Below are 22,573 nucleotides of genomic sequence, written 5' to 3' on the forward strand. Positions count from 1 at the left end.
TTCACTTGTTTGTACGGTACTTCTAAGAACTTCTAAAAGTGCAGTCCATCACAACTCTTTCTACAAACCTGAACATTTGCAGAAAAATATGAAATCTAAAAAAAAACACACAAAAAACAAGCAACAACATTGAAGAGTTTTTTAAAGATTATAAAAGGCATGCCTGTAGCTCTAAAAATAGATTCCCTTGGAGGGGGGGACTGTTGCTAGGCAACCACAGTATTCCAAGGTTGGTTCTGTCAATAAAAGGGAAGGGTCCTTTCCAAGGCTATTTTGGCCTTTGAGAGAGGACTCATTGAGGCCAGGCCTGGCTATAGTTGCTAACTCCAGATTGGGAAATTCTTAATGATGTTGTGATGAAGTCTTGAGGAATACAGGGTTTGAGGAGGGGAGATGCCTCAGCATGATATAATGCCACATAATCCACCCTCTAAAGCAGGAATTTTCTCCAGAGCAACAAATCTCTGTTGTCTAGAATGCAGTTGTAATTCCAGAGGATTCCCAATGGCATGCTGACAACCCTTGGCCTGGTGGCAACCTCTGGGTAAGTTGATACCACCTGACTTGCATGACTCAGTTAGGTCTAGCTGCTTGCTCCTATCTAACAGCAGTCACCCAATGAAAGCTAGTGTGGTGTAGTAGTTAGACTATTTGTAGAGTAGGATCTGGGAGAACTAGGTTCAGATCTCCATCTACCTGTGGAAACTGACTTGGTGACCAGTCACATACTTTCAGCCTAACTCATTTCACAGGATTGTTGTGCAGACAAAAAGCAGGAGAGAATAATGTAAGATGCTTTGGTTCCCACTGAGGAGAACAACTGTAGTTTTTCTAGTTTTTCTAGGTAGAGTCTGTGGGGGAAGATGGTAGAGATGGAAAGCTGAAGACAGGTGCAGGTACAGGTAAGGTGGCTTCTGGATGGAAGTGAGAGAGAATTGCCAACTCCATGTTTGGTAATTCTAGGAGATTTGAGGGGTGGAGCCTGAGGAGGGTGGGGTTTGAGGAAGGGAGTTACCTCAGAGGGATATAATGCCATAGATTCCACCCTCCTAAGCAACCATTTCTACGGTTGTTAACCTCCAGGTAAGAGCTGGAGATCATCCAGAATTACAATTGCTATCCAAATCATAGAATTATAGAGTTGGAAGGGACCTCCTGGATCATCTAGTCTGACCCCCTGTACTATGCAGGACACTCACACCCCTATCACTCATCCACTACCACCCCTGTGAACTTTCACAGAATCAGCCTCTCCGTCAGATGGCTATCCAGCCTCTGTTAAAAAAATTCCGAAGATGGAGAACCTACCACCTCCTGAGGAAGCCTGTTCCACTGAGAAACCGCACTGTCAGGAACTTCTTCCGGATGTTTAGATGGAATTTCTTTTGAATTAATTTCATCCCATTGGTTCTGGTCTGCCTCTCCAGGGCAAGAGAGAACAATTTTGCTCCATACTTCATATGGCACCCTTTTAAATACTTGAAGATGGTTATCAAATCCCCTCTCAGTTGTCTCCTGTCTAGGCTAAATAGACCAAGCTCCCCCAACTTTTCTTCATATGTCTTGGTCTCCAAACCCCTCACCATCTTTGTTGCCCTCCTCTGGACATGTTCCAGTTTGTCAATATCCCTCTTCAATCAGGGCGCCCAAAACTGAGCACAGTATTCCAAGTGAGGCCGAACCAGAGCAGAGTAAAGCGGTACCATCACCTCCCGTGATCTGGACACGATACTCCATTTGATACAGCCCAAAATCCCATTTGCCTTTTTAGCCACTGAGTCACACTGCTGACTCATGTTCAATGTATGGTCTACTAAGACTCCTAGATCCTTTTTGCACATGCTACTGCCAAGACAAGTCTCCCCATCTTATATTGGTGTATTTGGTTTTTCCTACCTAAATGCAGAACTTTACATTTGTCCCTACTGAACTTCATTTTATTCAGTTTAGCCCACTTCTCGAGCCTTTCAAGATCATCCTGTATTCTGTTGCTGTCTCCAGTTGTGTTTGCTACCCCTCCCAGTTTAGTATCAACTGAAAATTTAATAAGTATCCCCTCTAATCCCTCATCCAAATCATTTATAAATATGTTGAACAACACAGGCCCCAGGACAGATTTTTGGGGTACTCCACTTGTCACTGTTTTGCAAGAAGTTACTGAACCATTAACAAGTACCCTCTGGGTACGATTTGTCAACCAGTTATTGATCCACCTGACAGAATTAGGATCCATACCACATTTTACCAACTTGTGAACAAGAATATCATGTGGAACCTTATCAAAAGCTTTACTGCAATACAGATAAACTATATCCCCTGATCCAGCAAGGTAGTCACTTTCTCGAAAAAAAGATGTCAAAGATCAGTTGAGAAATCCATTATGATTCCTGGAAAGCTGCAGACTACCACGGCTGCTGTGAGGGGAAGTAGGTGGGAGAAGGAGAGAGTGATGGGGGACAGAAAAAGTGAGTGATGAGGTGGGTGACAGAAAATGTTAGGAAGTGGGGAGGCAGAAAAATGGAAAGCAATGAGATCAGGGCAGAAAAAGAGCATGGAGGAGAGGGGGGGTTAAGAAAAGGGGTGGTAGGAGGGAGGAAGAGTGTGATAGAGGTATATGGACAGAGGAGGAAACAAAGGTGAATGGAAATCAAATGAGAATGGGATAGCAGCCCTGCAGGTTTCTTGCAGGTCCCCATTTGTTATTATTTTGATTGTCATTCATTCATTCATTCCTTCATTCCTTCATTCCTTCATTCATTCAATGGCATGTGTGTAATATACAATTCTGCCAGCTTTTTGGACCATCCAGAGAGTATGTCTGAGAAATAGTATTTTATATTGTATCGTCATTGTTGTATTGTGTATTGTGTCTTGCTGTGATGGGTTTTAATGGGGAATTTTAACACTTTATTGTATTGATTTTTATGAAATGTTGTAAATTGCCACGAGCTGGTTCGCTGAGAGCGGCGGTTATACTAATCATAATAATCATAATAATCATAATATTCATAATAATCCTAATAATCCTAATAATCCTAATAATCCTAATAATCCTAATAATCCTAATAATCCTAATAATCATAATAATCATAATAATCATAATAATCATCATAGCCAAGAGATTCTACAATTGTCTGGTCATCAGGCAAGATTGGTTCAGAGGTGGTTTGCCATTGGCTTCCCTCATGTCACAACTCTGGTATTCCTTGGAGATCACCCTGTCAACTGCTAGCGAGGGCCAACCCTCCTTAGCTTCTGAGATCTGAATGGAATCAGGCTTGCTTGGGCTATCCAGATAGGGTTGTTAACAATGAGCAGTGATGCTTTGGCTCTAGGGCTTGGCAAATAAACCCCCTGACTTTTCTGGAGATTTGGGGGGAGAAGCCTGAAGAGGGTGGGGTGGGGTTGGGGAGGGACCTGAGTAGAGTATGTTATTCAGTCCATCTTTCAAAGTAGCCATTTCCTCCAGGGTAAATAATCTCTATTGTATGGGGACCCATTGTGCTGGGAAATGTCCAGCCACTGCCTGGAGGTTGGTAACCCTATGTACAGCAGATATATGCTCAGATTTGCTCACAATTCTTCAGGATTTCTCCTCTTACACAGTTTTAGTAATCAGTCACCTCAAGTTAGCATATCTGCTAAACTATGTCTCTGTGGCTAGTGCTTAACACACCTTAATCAGCTATTAACTCTGTATAGCACTGAGGTTCAGTCCTTGGCTGATGTTCACCCTCTGTACTGCACTGGCAAATGACTTTATGCTCTCCAGTAAGTTGACTGGTAATTGTAATCCACAACCAAACTGTCCAGTGAAAGACTATGTAAAGTGTTTGTAACTGTAGATGTATGTTGTAAGCGACCCTGAGCCTGCTTGTGGGGAAGGGCGGCCTATAAATTAAATACTGCTACTGCTACTAATTCTAGAAGGCTTTGCCCTTTTCCAATGAGTTTAGTGAGGAAAGAGCACCAACATTCAGCTTGGGAACTAAGCCCACACAGTCAAGAACAAATTCTGCTCACTGAATCTGTAGATCTATGCTCTATTCCACAGTCTCTGGTTTCATTTGGCTCAAATCACTATAGAATATGGCCAGGACACAAAGGCTTGTTTGTCAACTTACTGTCCCTCATACCACGTGGCAAGTCATTTGTAAAAATGATGGGGACTAGGATACAACACGGAATCCTGCTGTTCTAGGAAAAAAGTCAAACATCTCACTGGGAATGCACAACTGAGCATAAAGCATCTCTTCGGGTCCTCATTAGTTGTCACTTTGTATGTGCAAAAATATTTGTGATGCCCACACAATTCTACTCTTTCAGATCCATTCACAGTTATTTCCCCCTTACCTCCTGTGGGTGGGGAGATGGAGAGAAATACATCTTGATGGCCACAGCCACACCAGCATTCCTTCTCATTGGGATGCACGGCCAATGTCACTAATGCAGCACAAAGGAACACTGCCTGCATTCAGACGGTGAGGCTGCTTCTTATCACTACATTGTTTTTAGAAAGATGCTCATTTGACTGTGTACCCCAATACCAAAATGTGTTAGCCCTGGGGACACATTCCCTTGTTGCCATCCCCATAGCACAAAAAATTAATTCCTTTTCATGAATGGGTGTGAAAAATAACAGGAAGGGGGAGCGTGTTAATTTAAAGGGGAGGGCCAGCTCAGTTTGAATACATTCTCATATATTGATACATTTATTTGGAATTCATAGAACTGAGATTATAGCTTGAGTGATCAGCCTTGTAATATGTCTAATTAAAAACAACGGAGAAGACTGCAGTCAGTCCAGCCTCCCTTCCCCCCAACCACTCAGAAAGAAAGAATAAAAATGAATATAAAATGATTGTACTGGGGTTCCTCTGCAGCACTGTGAAGCTGGACCTCTGGCCTGTGCTTTTGAAACAAAATTACTCAGGATGGACTTTTTCGGAATCATTGACAAGAGCAACTTATTTTAAGAAACAGAAAATAATAATAATAATAATAATGCCTTCTATGCAATTCACAAGCTAGCCTTCCTTTTAGGATGACTGTGATCAGAATCTAAAGAACCTGACAAAAATCCATAGAGACTTAATATGGAGTAGTGAGCAAAACAAAATGGTTAGAGGATCGGAAGAAAATATTTTATTTATTCAATTTTTATCTGGATTCTAATGCTGGAACATGTCAAGCTGACAGGTAGGGACACCTGCTAAATTTCTAAAACTAGAAATGCTAGGACTGAAGCTGCTTGGAAGTCACACTTGCCAAATTGGAAGACTAACTCTGTAATTCCAAATGTGCAGGGACAGACACAGGATGGGGCTAATCAGCCATGAGAGAAAGACATGCTATTTCCCCCCAAAGCACTCTATTTTTAATCCTGTGTATGATCTAGGGGCAACTGCTGCTATTAATGTTGCTCAAAAGCGGGCAAGGCCTTGATCAGTGCTTTAGTGGGAAACTACTGGGTGCAAATCTGACAATTTTTCCGCAAAAATACTGAATGTTTTCAGTATGCAGAAACGCTATATTTAATAGTGGAATTTCGTCATTCCGCATACCTTTAATTTAGTGGAATATTGAAGTCCCAGTAGCGTTGTATTCATTCCCCACAGGTTTCCAGTCTCACTGGAATCGCAACAAAGGAAGCAATATTTTTCCATGCTTCTTCCCACCCCTGACCGTCAATCCAACAGAACAGCCAATGAATTGTTGTATTTGTGCTCCCAAAAAGCCCCTTTCCCTTTAAAAACTGTTTTTTTAAAAAAAGCAACAAATATGTGTTCATTCATTGTCTCAGAAAGACCGTTTTTTACTGGCGTAGGAGCTGGCACTTAATTGTTTACACGCTCTTCAAGTAAACCCCCCTCCCATGGGCGCGATTTGTGGCCAAAATTATGGCCTGTGTCGAACAGGGGGCTGTATTGTGCTTGGAAACTCTAAAGACACTAGTAGGGAGCTTTGTTTTACTGTTAAGTACTTCTGTGGAGGGACTTTAGCGGGAGAAGCCTCGCACATTTGTTGCTTTCGCCGGTCTAAGGAAAAAAAATGGCGATCGCGTCTCCGGAAGCTCGGGGGGGAGAGCGAGGGAGGAACATTCTTTCCACCACTACATTGAGAACACACGTCTTTTTTGGATGTGTTGCAGGTTGTTCTCAAGAGTCTAGAGGTTTTTTTTTAGGGGGAATCCACTTTTCTGGATTTCCTGAAAAGCGCTACAACGAAGCGAGTGTTGCAGATTGTGTACGACGTCATGCGGAATGTTGAATTAATAGCGTTTACCAAAGGTAAGACTTCTGCTACATTTAAGACGTGCGGAATGGCCCTGAGTTTCCAAACAGGAAGATTAGGCTATAATTACAATGAGTAACTGATACATCTGTCAGGTAAGTTTTGGCACTCATACAAGGTTCTAGGTCCTTCCAAATTTAAACCCAAATTAGAATCCTTACCACAAAATGATTTTTTCCAGATAAAAATGGTTGTATCTAAGTGTTCTTTATCTATGGTTTCTTGGCCATAAAAGAAGCTGTTCCTTAAAAGGAATTCAGGCTGGCTTCCTTTACTAAAAAAGCAGGCAAAGGTAACAACTTTGGGCATGGTGAAGAAATTCAGACCTTTGTGGCAAATATAGTTCATCCAACAAGAATGCCAGAAATAAAATAATTTGTTTTTCAAAGTTGTAAGACAAAGCACAACTCTTGAAAGTCCCCCCCCCCCCCGCAAATCAGGAACCATATTAATTTTTAAAAGTATCAAAGGACTCGTGATCCTATAAGGGGTGGCATTCTAAAAGCATTATGCATCTATGATTCTATGCACAGGCAAATCAATGGAGAAGTACGATTAAAAAAATTAGTGGGCATCGCGGGACTTTTAAACTCTTGGAAAATGGGGATTCGTTGCCTAAACTGATTACAGGTGGAAGTGAGTTGCGTATAAAGCCGTTGCTCTCTTCTGCCATTTCCAGCAGCAGATGTGCAGGGTGAGATGTGCGAAAAAGCGGCAGACAAGAGTGAGACAGCAAAAAGGCGAGGAGGGACTGGGAAACGCAAAAAAAATTAGCGCTTTGCCATTCAGCTGGCGTAACAATATTTTTACTGATGTGCGAAAATGCCCTAAGACTTTCCTGCTTGCCTACTTGTGACATAGCCAGTGGTCCCCAACCTTTTTATCACCAGGGACCACTCAACGCCTTTTACTGAGGCCCGGTGTGGGGGGGGGGGTAGTTTACTCCTCTACTCTCAACCACTGCCCTAACACTCTCTGATCACTATGGTAATGTTTAAACATCCCTTCAAAATAAGATACAGACATGCCACAACAATGAACATAAGGAACATTTTATTTTCATGGAAATTTTAACTCATGATAATGACAAATCAATGGGAACCCTGAGCTTGTTTCTCTGCAACGAGATAGTCCCATCTGGGAGTGATGGGAGACAATGACACCCGAAGTGTGTTGTAAAGGGCCGGGCGGGGGGGGGGGGAGAAGACGTCCTTCGGGGCCCACCTCCAATTAGTCGAAGGACCACATGTGGTCTGCGGCCCACAGGTTGGGGATCACTACAGTAAGGTACTGCTTCGAGAAAAAAGAATTATGTTTACATAATGGAATTCTGCCTAACATCACACCTGAAAATTCTCATATAAAAGTTGCGCATTGGATACCAGTTTGGTGTACTGGTTAGGAGTGCGGACTTCTAATCTGGCATGCCAGGTTCAATTCTGCACTCCCCCACATGCAACCAGCTGGGTGACCTTGGGCTCGCCATGGTACTGATAAAACTGTTCAGACCGAGCAGTGATATCAGCGCTCTCTCAGCCTCACTCACCCCACAGGGTGTCTGTTGTGGGGAGAGGAAAGGGAAGGCGACTGTAAGCCGCTTTGAGCCTCCTTCGGGTAGGGAAAAGCGGCATATAAGAACCAACTCTTCTTCTTCTTCTTCTACCACAGTATAGTGCTCTCGGAATAGGGGCATACACTTAAAATTGAACTGAACTTTTAAAGGCATCCTCAGATCAGAATTAAGCAAAATACATTTTGTAGTCACAGTCAAAACAATTCCACGTTGCTTTATAATGGTGCTTTGTCTTTGCAGTTGACTTTAATAACTTTTCTACTAAATCCAGACCCCCTTCAAGGATCGCTGCCTTGTTGTGGCAAGGGGGCTTGCGTAGTTCAGTGAAGCTATGAGCTATGCCGTGCAGGGCCACCCAAGACGGACAGGTCATAGCTGAGAGCTCTGACAAAAGGTGATCCACTGGAGAAGGCAATGGCAAACCACTCCAGTATCTTTGCCATGAAAACTCTATGGACAGTTCCAATAGGTATAACGATATGACGCTGGAAGATGAGCCCCTCAGGTCGGAAGGTGTCCAATATGCTACTGGGGATGAGCAGACGGCTAGTACGAGTAGCGCCAGAATGAATGAAGCGGCTGGGCCAAAGCCGAAAGGACGCTCAGTTGTGGAAGTAACTGGTGGCGAAAAGACAGTCCGATGCTGTAAAGATTTTTATTCCATAGGAACCTGGAACGTCAGATCCATGAATCAAGGCAAGCTGGACGTGGTTAAACAAGAAATGAGAAGACTGAACATCGACATTTTAGGAATCAGTGAACTAAAATGGACAGGAATGGGTGAATTTAATTCAGATGACCATCAGGTATACTACTGTGGACAAGAATCTCGCAGAAGAAATGGAGTAGCCTTCATAATCAATAAGAGAGTAGGAAAAGCAGTCTTGGGATACAATCCCCAAAATGACAGAATGATCTCAGTTCGAATCCAAGGCAAACCATTCAACATCACAGTGATCCAGGTCTACGCCCCAACCACTGCTGCTGAAGAGGATGAAGTTGATCAGTTCTATGAAGCCCTACAACACCTTCTAGAAGCAACGCCCAAAAATGATGTGCTTATCATCATGGGGGATTGGAATGCTAAAGTAGGAAGCCAAAAGATAACCGGGATAACAGGCAAGTTTGGCCTTGGAGTACAAAATGAAGCAGGGCACAGGCTGGTAGAATTTTGTCAAGAGAATACAATGGTCATAGCAAACACTCTTTTCCAGCAACCCAAGAGACGACTCTACACATGGACATCACCAGACGGTCAACACAGAAATCAGATTGACTATGTGCTCTGCAACCAAAGATGGAAAAGTTCTATCCAGTCAATAAAAACAAGACCAGGAGCTGATTGTGGTTCAGATCATGAGCTTCTTGTTGCAAAATTTAGGCTTAAATTGAAGAAAGTAGGGAAAAGCACTAGGCTACTCAGGTATGAACTAAATCATATCCCTGACGAATACACAGTGGAGGTGACAAATAGATTTAAGGAATTAGATCTGATAGACAGAGTGCCTGAAGAACTATGGACGGAGGTTCGCAACATTGTACAAGAGGTAGCAACTAAAACCATCCCAAAGAAAAAGAAATGCAAGAAATCAAAATGGCTGTCTGAGGAAGCTTTACAAATAGCTAAGGAGAGAAGGGAAGTGAAAGGCAAGGGAGAAAGAGAAAGATACAACCAATTGAATGCAGAATTCCAGAGAAAAGCTAGAAGAGATAAGAATGCCTTCTTAAATGAACAGTGCAAACAAATAGAAGAAAACAATAGAATGGGGAGGACCAGAGATCTTTTCAAGAAAATTGGAGATATGAAGAGAACGTTTCATGCAAAGATGGGTATGATAAGGGACCAAAATGGTAGGGACCTCACAGAAGCAGAAGAGATCAAACAAAGGTGGCAAAATTATACAGAAGAACTATACAAGAGCGAGCTTAACATCCCTGATGACCACAATGGGGTAGTTACTGACCTGGAGCCAGACATCCTGGAATGTGAAGTCAAATGGGCCTTAGGAAGTCTGAGCAACAATAAAGCTAGTGGTAGTGACAGCATTCCAGTTGAACTATTCAAAATCTTAAAGGACGATGCAGTAAAAGTGCTACACTCAATATGCCAGCAAATTTGGAAAACTCAACAATGGCCACAGGATTGGAAAAGGTCAGTTTACATTCCAATCCCAAAGAAGGGCAATGCCAAAGAATGTTCAAACTACCGCACCATCGCACTAATTTCTCATGCTAGCAAAGTTATGCTCAAAATCCTACAAGCTAGGCTCCAGCAATATGTGGACCGAGAACTTCCAGAAGTACAGGCAGGATTTCGAAGAGGCAGAGGAACTAGAGATCAAATTGCCAACATACGCTGGATCATGGAGAAAGCTAGGGAGTACCAGAAGAACGTCTACTTCTGCTTCATTGACTATGCTAAAGCCTTTGATTGTGTGGAGCACAACAAATTGTGGCAAGTTCTTAAAGAGATGGGAATACCAGAGCATCTTATTTGTCTCTTGAGAAATTTATATGCAGGTCAAGAAGCAACAGTGAGAACTGAACATGGAATCACTGACTGGTTCAAAATTGAGAAAGGAGTTCGGCAAGGCTGTATACTGTCGCCTTGCCTATTTAACTTGTATGCAGAGCACATCATGAGAAATGCGGGATTAGAGGAGTCACAAATTGGGATCAAGATTGCAGGGAGAAATATCAACAACCTCAGATATGCAGATGATACCACTCTAATGGCAGAAAGTGAAGAGGAACTAAAGAGCCTGTTGATGCGGGTGAAGGAGGAGAGTGCCAAAGTTGGCTTGAAACTCAACATCAAGAAAACAAAGATCATGGCATCCGGCCCTCTCAATTCCTGGCAAATAGATGGGGAAGAAATGGAGATAGTGACAGATTTTATTTTCCTGGGCTCCAAGATCACTGCAGATGGGGACTGCAGCAAAGAAATTAAAAGACGCTTGCTCCTGGGGAGGAAAGCTATGGCAAATCTAGACAGCATCCTAAAAAGCAGAGACATCACCCTGCCAACAAAAGTGCGTTTAGTCAAGGCTATGGTCTTCCCAGTTGCAATGTATGGCTGCGAAAGTTGGACCATAAGGAAGGCCGAGCGTCAAAGAATTGAGGCTTTTGAACTCTGGTGCTGGAGAAGACTCTTGCGAGTCCCTTGGACTGCAAGGCGAACAAACCAGTCAGTCCTAGAGGAGATCAGCCCTGACTGCTCTTTAGAAGGCCAGATCCTGAAGATGAAACTCAAATATTTTGGCCACCTCATGAGAAGGAAGGACTCCCTGGAGAAGAGCCTAATGCTGGGAGAGATCGAAGGCAAAAGAAGAAGGGGACAACAGAGAATGAGGTGGATGGATGGAGTTACTGAAGCAGTAGGTGCAAACTTAAATGGACTCCGGGGAATGGTAGAGAACAGGAAGGCCTGGAGGATCATTGTCCATGGGGTCGCGATGGGTCGGACACGACTTCGCACATAACAACAACAACTAAATCCAGAAGTCTAGGCAGAGGGAATTTTCCTCCTATTCCACTTCCTCCAGCTCCAGAAGAAAATGCTTTAGCTGAGTTGTGAAAAATTCAGCATCAGATTTTTCTCAAAAGCCCACCCATGTACATTCAGCAGTGAATGTACATTCAGCAGAAAGCACAACTGTTATTCATTACCCTCCATAACAACCAAGCTACGGTTAAAACTTCAACACCTTAGCACAGGGGTAGTCAAACTGCAGCCCTCAAGATGTCAATGGACTACAATTCCCATGAGCCCCTGCCAGCATTTGCTGGCAGGAGCTTATGGAAATTGTAGTCCATGGACATCTGGAGGGCCGCAGTTTGACTACCCTTGCACACATGTAGAATGTTTGCCCTCCTTTTCACTGGCAGAATGACTGAATGGAAGTCTTATCATTGAGTATAGTGTAGGTTTTTATCTAATTTCACTTCAGAGTCTGGTTCTTCAGACATTGCACAATTTGTCAGTTTTATAATGAGATGCACTGAAAAAAAATTGCTTCCATTTTACTACAGCATTTCAAATGGAACTTTATGGTGCTTTATAAGAGAGCACATTTCTATGCCATATGCAACACACACAATACTTATAAATAGCACTTGCAAGCTACATGTATTTTTGTACCACAAGATGGTGAGCATGTGGGCAGATCCCAGTAAGCAGCAGTCTGTGATACGACATCAAAAATATCAGAACTGGAGACAGCATTGATTTTTATGCTTCTGTAGAGAGTACAATCACCTCTCTTTCTATAGATATATATAGACAAGTCTTTTGTAGCTGTTGCTGTAGGATAACACTATCGAAAGGCCATTTGAAGGTATTCAAAAATTCTAAATAAAGTGCCACAGAGTACAAAAAAGTCATGTAATTACAACAGCTAAAATAAGACATCCAGTAAATGTTAGAGACAGCAGAACAATCTTTGTGAGGGGGGCTGCATGTCCAGCAGAGCATGAGGTACAAGGTTCCATGATCATGTTTTTTAAAAGGTTAATGGTATCGAATTGTACCTACCATTTGCATGCCTCATGGATGGGCAAAGGTTCCTGTGAAATCCTAACAAGATAAAAAAACGTGTGGGGATGGGCATGAGTGTGAAGCAGGCATGATTTCTCTAAACTGACTAAGAAAGCGGCTCTCCCTTTCCTTCATCTGGAATGCACATACAAAGAGTAACACAATTACATTTTTTTAAAAATTAATTCAACTTTTACGCTATTTCAAAGACTGCCTCTAAATGCAACCCTCGCTCCTAATAATCTACAGAAGTGGCAAAGATACACAACTCAAATGGGGGGGGGGGGGGTGGGCTAAAGAGAAAAGTAATGCTGATCAAATCAGAAATATCAGTTTGTACCAGAATATTCCACACTGTGAATAGATAGAACTTGTTTATAATTAGGCAACAGTTAAAAGAGGAGATGGTAAGGCACAAAGGAGATATAAGTTCTCACACATCAACACTGTACACTTTTAAACTGTGGTAAACTGCAGAATATTCAAGTCCTTTGAGTCTACTTCAGAGATGAACAATTATTTTGTTGACTTATGGAGACATACTATAAAAAGACTGAGAATATTTGTTTTAGAGAAAGCTATAAAACAGAAAAGGCAACTAAGGGTGTAGCATGATGTGGCATCCATCATTACTGGTAATTACTAGCATATTGATACTGTGAGCATGAAATTTAGTGTACAAACAGCATCTCAACTATAATGGTAAATTAATTAGCATTGTCTGTTATGTCAACTACGGCCACAATTATTTTTATTTATTTTTCAATTTTTACCCCACCACTCTCGGCAATTGTTGTCTTGTGATGGCTTACAATATAGAAACAATATACGCACCCAACAAGACCCCCATTATAACATTAAAACAATATTAACGATTGTGGTATAAAATCTAATACTTCAAAACTAACTCACCTGTTCCAGCCTAAGGGCCGGTACCACCCCTTATACCCTTGTTATAATTCAAGGGTTTTCTGGTCAGTAGCGCTCAAGTGCTTAGCATAGGGTAGAACCTCCAGTTCATAATTACAGTTACCCCCCAGCCTCAACCAAACACCTGGCGGACCAAACAAGCTCCATCTTGCAGGACCTGCAGAACTTAGACAGCTCTGTCAGGGCCCTCAGCTATTCTGGGAGCTCTTTCACCAGGTTGGGGCCAAGACCGAAAAGGTCAAGGCCATGCAAATGTCCCAGCAAATTTATACCCATGGAGCCAAGAGCCCTGTGGGGGCATAAGCAGATAAGTGGTGTCTCAAATAGGTAGGATCCAGGCCGCATATAGCCTCAAATGTCAGAACCAAAACATTGAACTTGATCCAGACGCAAATTGATAACCAGTGCAGCTGCTGCAGCATCAGCTAAATATGGACCCTTCAAGATGACCAAGTGAGAACCTGCGCAATCACATTTTGTACCAGTTGCAATTTCTGGGTCAAGGACAGAGGTAGGCCCGCATAGAGCAAGTTACAGAAGTCTAGTCTGGAAGTGACCATTGCATGGATCACTGTGACCAAGTGTTCCAAGGACAGGTAGCGAACTAGAAGCCATGCTTGGCGCAGATGGAAAAACGGCATTTGGGCTACATTCGTGATCTGAGCCATCACTGAAAGGGAAGCATCAAATATCACCCCCAAATTTCTGGTGGTCACCTCCAGTGTTAGTTGCACCCCGTCCAGGAATGGGAGGCACACTGCCTGATCCTGTCCCCTTCTACCCAGCCACAGGACTTCCGTGTTGTAGGGCCTGAGTTTCAGACTACTCTGCCTGAATCATCCAGCCACTGCTTCCAAAGATCTGGTGAATGTATCCAGGGGAGAGTCCAGCCATTGGTGACATCCCAGCCAAAAGCCAGCTGGGCTAGAGGGCACATATAGATGTTGAAAAGCATAGGGGAGACTATTGCCCCCTGTGACATTCCACATGGGAGCACCAAGGGGATTGACAAATACTCCTCCACTGCAAACCCTCTGAGTCCGTTTCCAGATAAATGAGACCAGCCATTTCAGCACAATCCTGGTACTGGCGAGGCAGTGGGCCAACAGCTCGTGATCAACCACATCAAATGAGGCTGACAGATATAAAAGTACGAGGATGGCTGAACCGCCCCAGTCCAGCTAGTGCTGGATATCATCCATAAGGGTGACCAGCGCAGAATCTATCCCGTAGTCAGGATGGAAGCCAGACTGGTATGGATCTAGGGCCAAAGGTTCCTCCAAAAATGCCAGGAGCTGGTCCGCTGTAGCCTGCTCCACTACCCTACACAGAAACGCAAGATGCGAAACCGGTCAGTAGTTGGTGGGGTCCTGCAGGTCCATCGATGGCGGGGGAGGACACACCACAGTCTCCTCGAGCCCTTCACTTCAGGGAACTCTCCCAATTTTAGGGTGAGATTCACAATCTCCTTTAAAGGTCCTCCTATCCACCTGACACCCAATTTGAGCAGCCAGGGCAGGTAGGGATCCAAGGGGCAGGTTGTTGCTTTCACTGACCCCAGCAGTTTGTCCACTTTGGTTAACGCAAGCCATCTAAAGACATCAAATGTAATCCCCTGCAACACCCACAGAGCTTCCAGTTTACAATCTGTATCAATCATGGCAGGTAGATCCCGTTGGAGTGACAAGATGTTGTTCGCAAAAAGCCCACTAATGCCTCAGAATGCAAATCCAATTTACTCAAAATCCTGACACCCTTCCTTGAGGGTGGCACGAGATCTAATTACCCTAAACAATTGTGCCAGGCAAGAGCTACCAGATGTGATTTCTGAGGCAAAGAAGTCATGCTTCGCCACTTTCACTGCCATCTCATACACCTTCATAAGCATGCAATGAGATGCCCTTGCTGCCTCATTGCAGGTTTACTTCCACACTCATTCTAGCTGACTCACTTGCTTCCTCTCCCAAAGCTTCTGGGAATACCAAGGAGCCTGTTTGAGGTGAGGGCAGGGGGGCACTGAGGAGCAATCTCATCAATGGCAGCCAACAGTTGGGACTGCCAGTCCTCCATCATGGCTACCAATGAGATGTTGGAGGGCATCGGGTCCTGTAGAACAGTGGTCCCCAACGTTTTCCAGTTTGAGGACCACTTCCGGGGGTGGGGGAGAGCCAGCTGCCCGGGCGCTCCACATGCACAGCAGTACTGCACGAACACGCATGTGTGGACTGCCGCGCATGTGCATTTGTGCCCCGCTGGTACCTCCACGCAAACGCGCATGCACAGAGCTGCTGTGCATGCGTGTTTGTGTCCACTGGGCAGCAGCTCCGCGCATGCTTGTTTACGGCTGCCGGCAGCCCGGTACCAAGGCCTTCACGGCCCGGCACCAGGCCGCAGACTGGGAGCTGGGGACCACTGCTGTAGAGCATTCTCTCCAATTCCATAAGTCTTAGCAGGCAGACTAAAATGCGTCCATCACCAAAATGGGGAGGGGGTGTGTTCTTAGTCGAGCCTATGGGACATGGTGATCTGACCATGGGACAATGTTATTCACTACCTGATCCACCTCTACATATGTGTCAAAGATGAAATTGAAGGTGTGGCTAGCCTGATGGGTGGGACTAGCAACAAACTGTGAGAACCTCAGCATCACCACGGCCAATACCAAATCCGGGCCAAGTTAAAAGTTCGGGGTACTGCAATGCCCACGCAACCTCCACCTCCAGCAAGCCTGGTAGGGAATCCAAGTGTGCAGTGGGTGAGTGGTACACCACCCAAATAGCCATGTTCTTGACCAATTCCCACCTTAGACTGAAATATTCAACTCCCAGTATCGATGGTGCAGGGAGCACCCTGAAGTGGAAGGTCTCCCGGACCAGGATTGCTACCCCCACTACCATGGAGCTGGTGCTGATGCAGGACTGAAAACCTGGGTAGGGCCAGATCTTTCAGGGTGACTGTCTCGCTCTCCCACACCCACGTCTCATCACGCAAGTCAGGTCAACTTCATGCCTTGTGAAATTGTTAATGGACCTAGTATTGCAAAGCATCAACAATGGTTCCACCCTAGCCCTCTCTCCTCCAAATGTGGGGATGGGATCAATATTTGAAGGGCAGCGCATGCATTGTCCAGGCTGCCTCCTGTGAGAAAACCATGAGCAGGGCCTGCTTGGACCTGTGTACTTCACTGCCACCCTATTATTGAACCTCCCCCTACCGCTATATCTCTCTTGGTCCAGAATAGCTGGAATCTGAACCCCAAGCAAGGTCACATCCCTATTACCCACATTCCTGTCCACCTGCAGTTCTTCACACCCATCCCTATTTCCCACATTCCTGTCTACCTGCAGTTCTTCACACCCACCACACCAATGTGGTGGAATCATACAGGGCAGATCTGGAGGCCATTCACATTGCAATTAGACCACTCCCACTAATTAACCTACAATATCTTAGCTGTATTAAACTAACCTCCAATCCACAGAGCCACCCAGCCCTTAGCCCCCCTCTCTAATCTAACAGCTAACTAAACAGTAAAATACAATCCTATCTGTTTCCCTTCATACTGGGCTGTCACTGACAATCAGCGATTTGCCACAGCACTCTGGACAGCAGACAGAGTCTACCTACTAAAAAACAAACCCAAAAACAAGGAAATAGAAGAAAAACCCTCCTAACCCAATTTTCAACTCTAGAAAATTCCTGGAGATTTGAGGGTGAAGCTCGGGGATGTTGGAGTATGGGGAAAGGAGGGAATTCAAGAGGGTACAATGACTTGGAGTCAACCTTCCAAAACAACCATTTTCTCCAAGGAAACTGATCTCTGTCATCTGATCAGTTGTAATTGTGGGAGAATTCCATGCCTCACCTGAGGCTAGCAACTCTAGTCACAGTTTCAAAACAATTGCAAGCAGATATAGGCTGTAGTAGAGTTTATTCTCTGCAAGAAAAAGACCCATCACATCTCAGAAGCTAAGCAGGGTCAGCTGGGTTAGTACTTAGATGAAAGATCATCAAGGAAGTCCAGGGTTGCTACATAGGCAGGCAACTGCAAACCATGTCTGAATGTCTCTTGCTGGAGATCCTAGAAAACTACTTCTAATCAGAATCTGATACAGCACCTGACAATTGACAAAAGGCAGATCCTATAAAATCAACTCCTTGTGCCTCAAGGGTACTTTATGGCATTAACATTGAGTAGGACAGATTTCTTTTGTTATATCATAGCACTATATCATTTATGTTTTACAGTTACCTGTGATATCTGTCTGAGCATCTTCAGTCTCTGCTGCCGCTCTGCTTTTTTTCTCCAGTTCTTTCATTTCAGGCACATAGAAGTCTCCTTGACGTGCAAGGGGACATATAAAATAGATTTGGTCACCTTTATAGATCTCCATTCTGGGATGAGCACACAGTTTCCGCTCCTAAAAGAGATAAGACACACAGCATTGGAGGGTGGTTTTTCTCCCCTTCTACAATCCCCATTATTCCATAAGCACATCTCTAGACAGCTGAAGATAACTCTCTTGATCAACAATTCCAAAGCTGTGGTTTCCCGAGACTCACGGGAAATGTTTCCATCTTTGGCCTGCAGGCCAATTCTCTGGTCTTTATCACTTTCAGTCACTAAGGGGCCACATTTATAAATGGCTCTGCATCTTGTGAAAAAGGGCTGGAGCACTCAGGTCAGTCAGTGCCTTAAGTACTACTACAACTGGTGCATCTGAGATGAAACAGATAATAAATTGGAACAAACTTGGAGTGCTTGGCCGAAAACCTGAAGCAGACTCAGCTGTACTGAATTCAACCTTTGCTTTGAATATCAATAAAAATATTGAGAAATTCTTTCAAGAAAGGTAACATGACACAGCAAGTGGGCCTCAAATCATTCAAAAAAGTGGCAAGCTCTTCTAAATACCATTAATTGAGGTTGAAGCTTGATGTTTCCATATACTCCCAGTTCAACCACAAATTGCACTACTTCAGAAGAGGGCCAGGGATAAATGGCAAAGCACACAGTCTCCATATCAATACTGTTATATCTAGACACAGATCTCTGGTAGCAGTACTGGAAAAATGCCACTGCCTGAAATGTTGGGGAGCTGAGGCCAGCTAGTAGGTGGCATTGATTATACTTTATTTGATATTTATAAGGCAAAAAAGGTAAAGGTATCCCCTGTGCAAGCACCGGGTCATGTCTGACCCTTGGGGTGACGCCCTCTAGCGTTTTCATGGCAGACTCAATACGGGGTGGTTTGCCAGTGCCTTCCCCAGTCATTACCGTTTACCCCCCAGCAAGCTGGGTACTCATTATACTGGCCTCGGAAGGATGGAAGGCTGAGTCAACCTTGAGCCGGCTGCTGGGATTGAACTCCCAACCTCATGGGCAGACAGCTTCAGACAGCATGTCGCTGCCTTACCACTCTGCGCCACAAGAGGCTCATATTTATACGGTTTAAAAAATATTTATAAGGTTTAAGTTTTAAAACTTATGCATTTCAAATTTATATATGTACTTAATATGAATATGTAAAATCTGGAATATGCCAGGTCAAGGGCTTTGCAAACATTTCCCGAGTGGATTAGCCATCTAATTCTGTGATATTTATGATTCCTTTCTGCCATCAGTTCTCCACATATTTTGGGAATAGTCCCCTTGGTCACAGAAGTTTTGATGCTTCAAATTTCCCTTTTTGTAGGCATTGCCTGTAGTCAGCTGGCTCCTCAGAGCTATTGCTGTAGGTACATTTCCAGCCCTGTCTCTGGTTGGTGTCTAAATTGGATTCCTATAGGCTCCTGAACAGGGAAGGTTCATAATTCTGTGGCTCTCTCTGACAGAACTGTAAGATATGGATCCCTTGCCCACCCCCAGCAGAATAAGAGCAGCCTTCTCTCCCTTGTGGAGATGCAGGCTTGACAGAATCCTCTTTCCTGCTAGTCCCAGTGAGATTTATTTATTTACTTATTTAGATTTTTATACTGCCTTTCCCTATGGCTCTGTGCGTTTTACATAAAACATTTTGGAACATTTACATAGAACACTATCCAATATAGCAGAATAACAATAACAACAATACACCAACTGGAACAACTAGAACAGTGCTTAAACAATAACTTTGACACTCCCTCAACAGGTTCGATCTCTCAGTCTTGGGGGGGACCTGTAGATGTTATGGGTCAGTCGGCCCCATCAAACGCCTGGTGGAAGATCTCCTTTTTGCAGGCCCTGCAGAATTGTGGAAGTTCCGGCAGGGTCCTGATCTCTTCGGGGAGCTGATTCCACCAGGTGGGGGCCAGGACTGAAAAGGCCCTGGCCCTTGTTGAGGTCTGACGTGCCTCTTTAGGGCCAGGGATCCGTAGCCCGTTGGAGGTGGCAGAGTGTAGAGCTCTTCTGGGGGGACAGACAGGGAGGTGGTCTATCAGATACACTGGGCTCAGCCGGATATGAGATCTCCATGATGTCTTAGTGAGAATCCTGGCTGCGGAGTTCTGCACCAGTTGTAGTTTCCAGATCAAGGATAAGGGTAGGCCTGCGTAGAGTGAGTTGCAGAAGTCCAATTTAGAGGTGACCATCGCATGGCACATCGATGACAACAGGAGAAGTTATCTGGCCCTCCTCGGTCCAACCCCACCCACTATTACAACTGCCCTGTATGTCAGTGATGCTGCCAACACAGAGGCAGTATTACCTGCCCCATTCCCCAGCTATTGAAATGGATTGTGGCCCTACATCAATTGTGGATGTCATTTTCAAGAGCTGTGGGTTCCAGCTGAACTGGGTGGCACCATAGCTGGTGAGTGAGTGAGGCACAGGGCAGTAAGCAATTAGCCCCTGGTGGCACTTTGCTTCCTTATAGACATCGTACATAATTATTGTGGAATCCACAGCATTCAATAATTGCCTTTGTTTACTGACAACGCAGAGGAGTTACGGAAACTGCTGTAGTTGTCCTTTTCCTGCCCTTCTGATGTTGCTACTATTACCTGTAGCCCCCTCAACTCCCACTGCAATTGTTCACCAAGGCTACATAAATGCATATGCCCATAACCACAGGAAAAGAGTCATTGGTTTTATGGCATGCGAGAGGTGGGGCTGGGATTTTTAACCTTCTAATTCAACCCAAGATGTATAAGTAAATCAGAAATTGGGGTGAGTTCAGGAGCTGTTATCTGCACAATACTGTTTTGTTGAAACATTAGGTTATGTGGAGAAAAGGAGAGATACTTGGAGGAAAGATAAATATTGGATGGATTCTGAGGAGAATTTAATAATAATATTTATTATTTATAAAGCACTGCAAACAAGAGGCACTATGCAGCCTTATTTATTTTCTTGTTTATCTGGCCTTTTGTCAATTGTAAAGCACTGGGAACACTAGATTTCTTTTGGTATTGCCATTTTGTTTGCAAATGGCAAACCAGCCTGAATTTTGGGGATGAAGTCATATCAAACAATTCAACATGAAATACCTCCTTGCTTTCAAAACTTGTTCTTCCCACTATCTAGGAGATAGATATTTTTTCTGTAAGCTGAAGGTTTTAAAATATAATTAAGAGGGTCCAGGGCCTCAAATGTTTCCTTGGTAGTTCTCAGGGGAAAACAGATGACACTTCGCTGCCCGCTACTCGAGCACTTAGCAATGCTGATCCAGGCAAGAAGAGCTCCAGAGGAGTCCAGCTGCTGCTCCTAGCAGGAACCTGCCGCAGCCGAAAACCTTTCCTTCAGAATATGCATGAAACTCTTTGGAACAAGCTCACAGCTTCTCTAATTAATGGAACGTAGGAGAGACAGATAAAGCAGCTCCTTTCAGAAGTGTGCAGAACAGGGTATGTGTGTGTGTCTGTGTGTCTAATTCAGAGATTGCCTGAGAAGTCTCTCGCCCCCTCTTTGTCCTTGCCTTTGGTTCTAGTCCCGCGAGTGCAGACAAACACACCACAAGCTTTTTTAGAGATCTCATCTGTCCAATGGGCAGCATTGCTTTTGAGCCCTACAGGTGTCAGCTGCCAATGACATGAGTCTGATCAATGCTGGCACATTGGTTACTGCTCAGGACCTAAGAAGCAAGGCTCCCAACACACTGTGCAGGGAGCGGACTTTGCACTGAAAGAACAGCTGGCCTCTCTCCTGAACACCCACGTCCTGCCCGCCCAGCAGCTGCATTGCTTGACGTATATTGTGGCTTGCGCAGCATGAGTGTCTTGGGGGGGGGGGGAGCTCGTGTCTTTGTGAAACTGCTATGATTTGTCGAAAGGGGTGGAAAGGAGGATGATTTTCTTCTCTCTAAAATAAATGCCAGCTATACCATACTGACGTCCCCAAATAGCCTTTGTTGAGCTAGGTTTTGCCAGGACCCTAGGCTGTTTGCTAGCTGCTCTGAAGCCAGAGGGCCTGTGAAACTAACTCTAAAATGAGGGCAGCGAATGACACTGAGGGATGCCTGCACTAGCAAAAGAGTTGGACAACAAAAGAGAGAATTCTCTGGAGAGGACTCACCCAGGGAATAAGTGGGGGGACAATTTTTTGTTTTTGAGTTGCTTGACCACCTCCTATATAAGTTGCCAAATTTACCAAGGGCTTTCAACAATATTCAATATTCTGTAACTTTTAAAACAAATTAAAAGAGATCTGTGCACATTTTTTCAATGGTATGTCTGGCCTAATCCAGGACTAGGGCGTTTGAATCCTGGCTTCCATCTGGTAGAATGAGCTCCCAGAAGAGCTGCATGTCCTACAGGAACTTTCCCAGTTCCAAAGGGCATGCAAAATGGAGCTCTTCTGCCAGGCTTTTGGTTGGGGTCAGTAAACAACCAAATGACACCATCTAAATGGGCCCTCTCTAAGAACAACCCACCCTGAATTGGATGGGGGGGATGCTGAAACCAGAGAGGACTGAGGGAGGGAGAGGGGCTCCTCACTGGTGCATGTGCCCTTTAGGCAGAAAAATGGCCTCAACGGCTTCAACTGCAGGAGTCCCTCCTGCTCTGTTATTAAGCTAACTAGAAATCTCCTGGTGACTGGTCTGTAGTATCCCATATGAGACTGCACTGAACAATGATGATGAAATGCAGGGAGTCAGCACTAGAAGGTGCTCATACTTTCCAATGTGCCTTCTTGCTTTAGTCTACATGTTTTCCTTTATTATGCAGCTGCCATACTCTGCCTTAGCCTTTCCAACCCTGTTGATAGAGATGGTAAATGTCCTTGTTATTTTGATATTTTAGTTACAGTACCATGTCAGTTG

General features: G+C 44.3%; 1 protein-coding gene across 3 annotated transcripts in view; it reads right to left on the bottom strand.

Annotated features, from left to right (window-relative positions):
- The window catches only part of TEX264 (testis expressed 264, ER-phagy receptor), a 216,165-nt gene that overhangs the window by 35,814 nt on the left and 157,778 nt on the right, over positions 1-22,573 (bottom strand). For all 3 annotated transcript variants that reach the window (XM_077325915.1, XM_077325914.1, XM_077325916.1), the window contains exon 5: positions 17,587-17,755. In XM_077325915.1, coding sequence (XP_077182030.1) covers positions 17,587-17,755 — 169 coding nt within the window. The remainder of the gene's footprint in view (positions 1-17,586; positions 17,756-22,573) is intronic.

The sequence above is a fragment of the Paroedura picta genome, chromosome 3 (assembly GCF_049243985.1).
Source record: "Paroedura picta isolate Pp20150507F chromosome 3, Ppicta_v3.0, whole genome shotgun sequence".
Lineage (NCBI taxonomy): Eukaryota > Metazoa > Chordata > Lepidosauria > Squamata > Gekkonidae > Paroedura > Paroedura picta.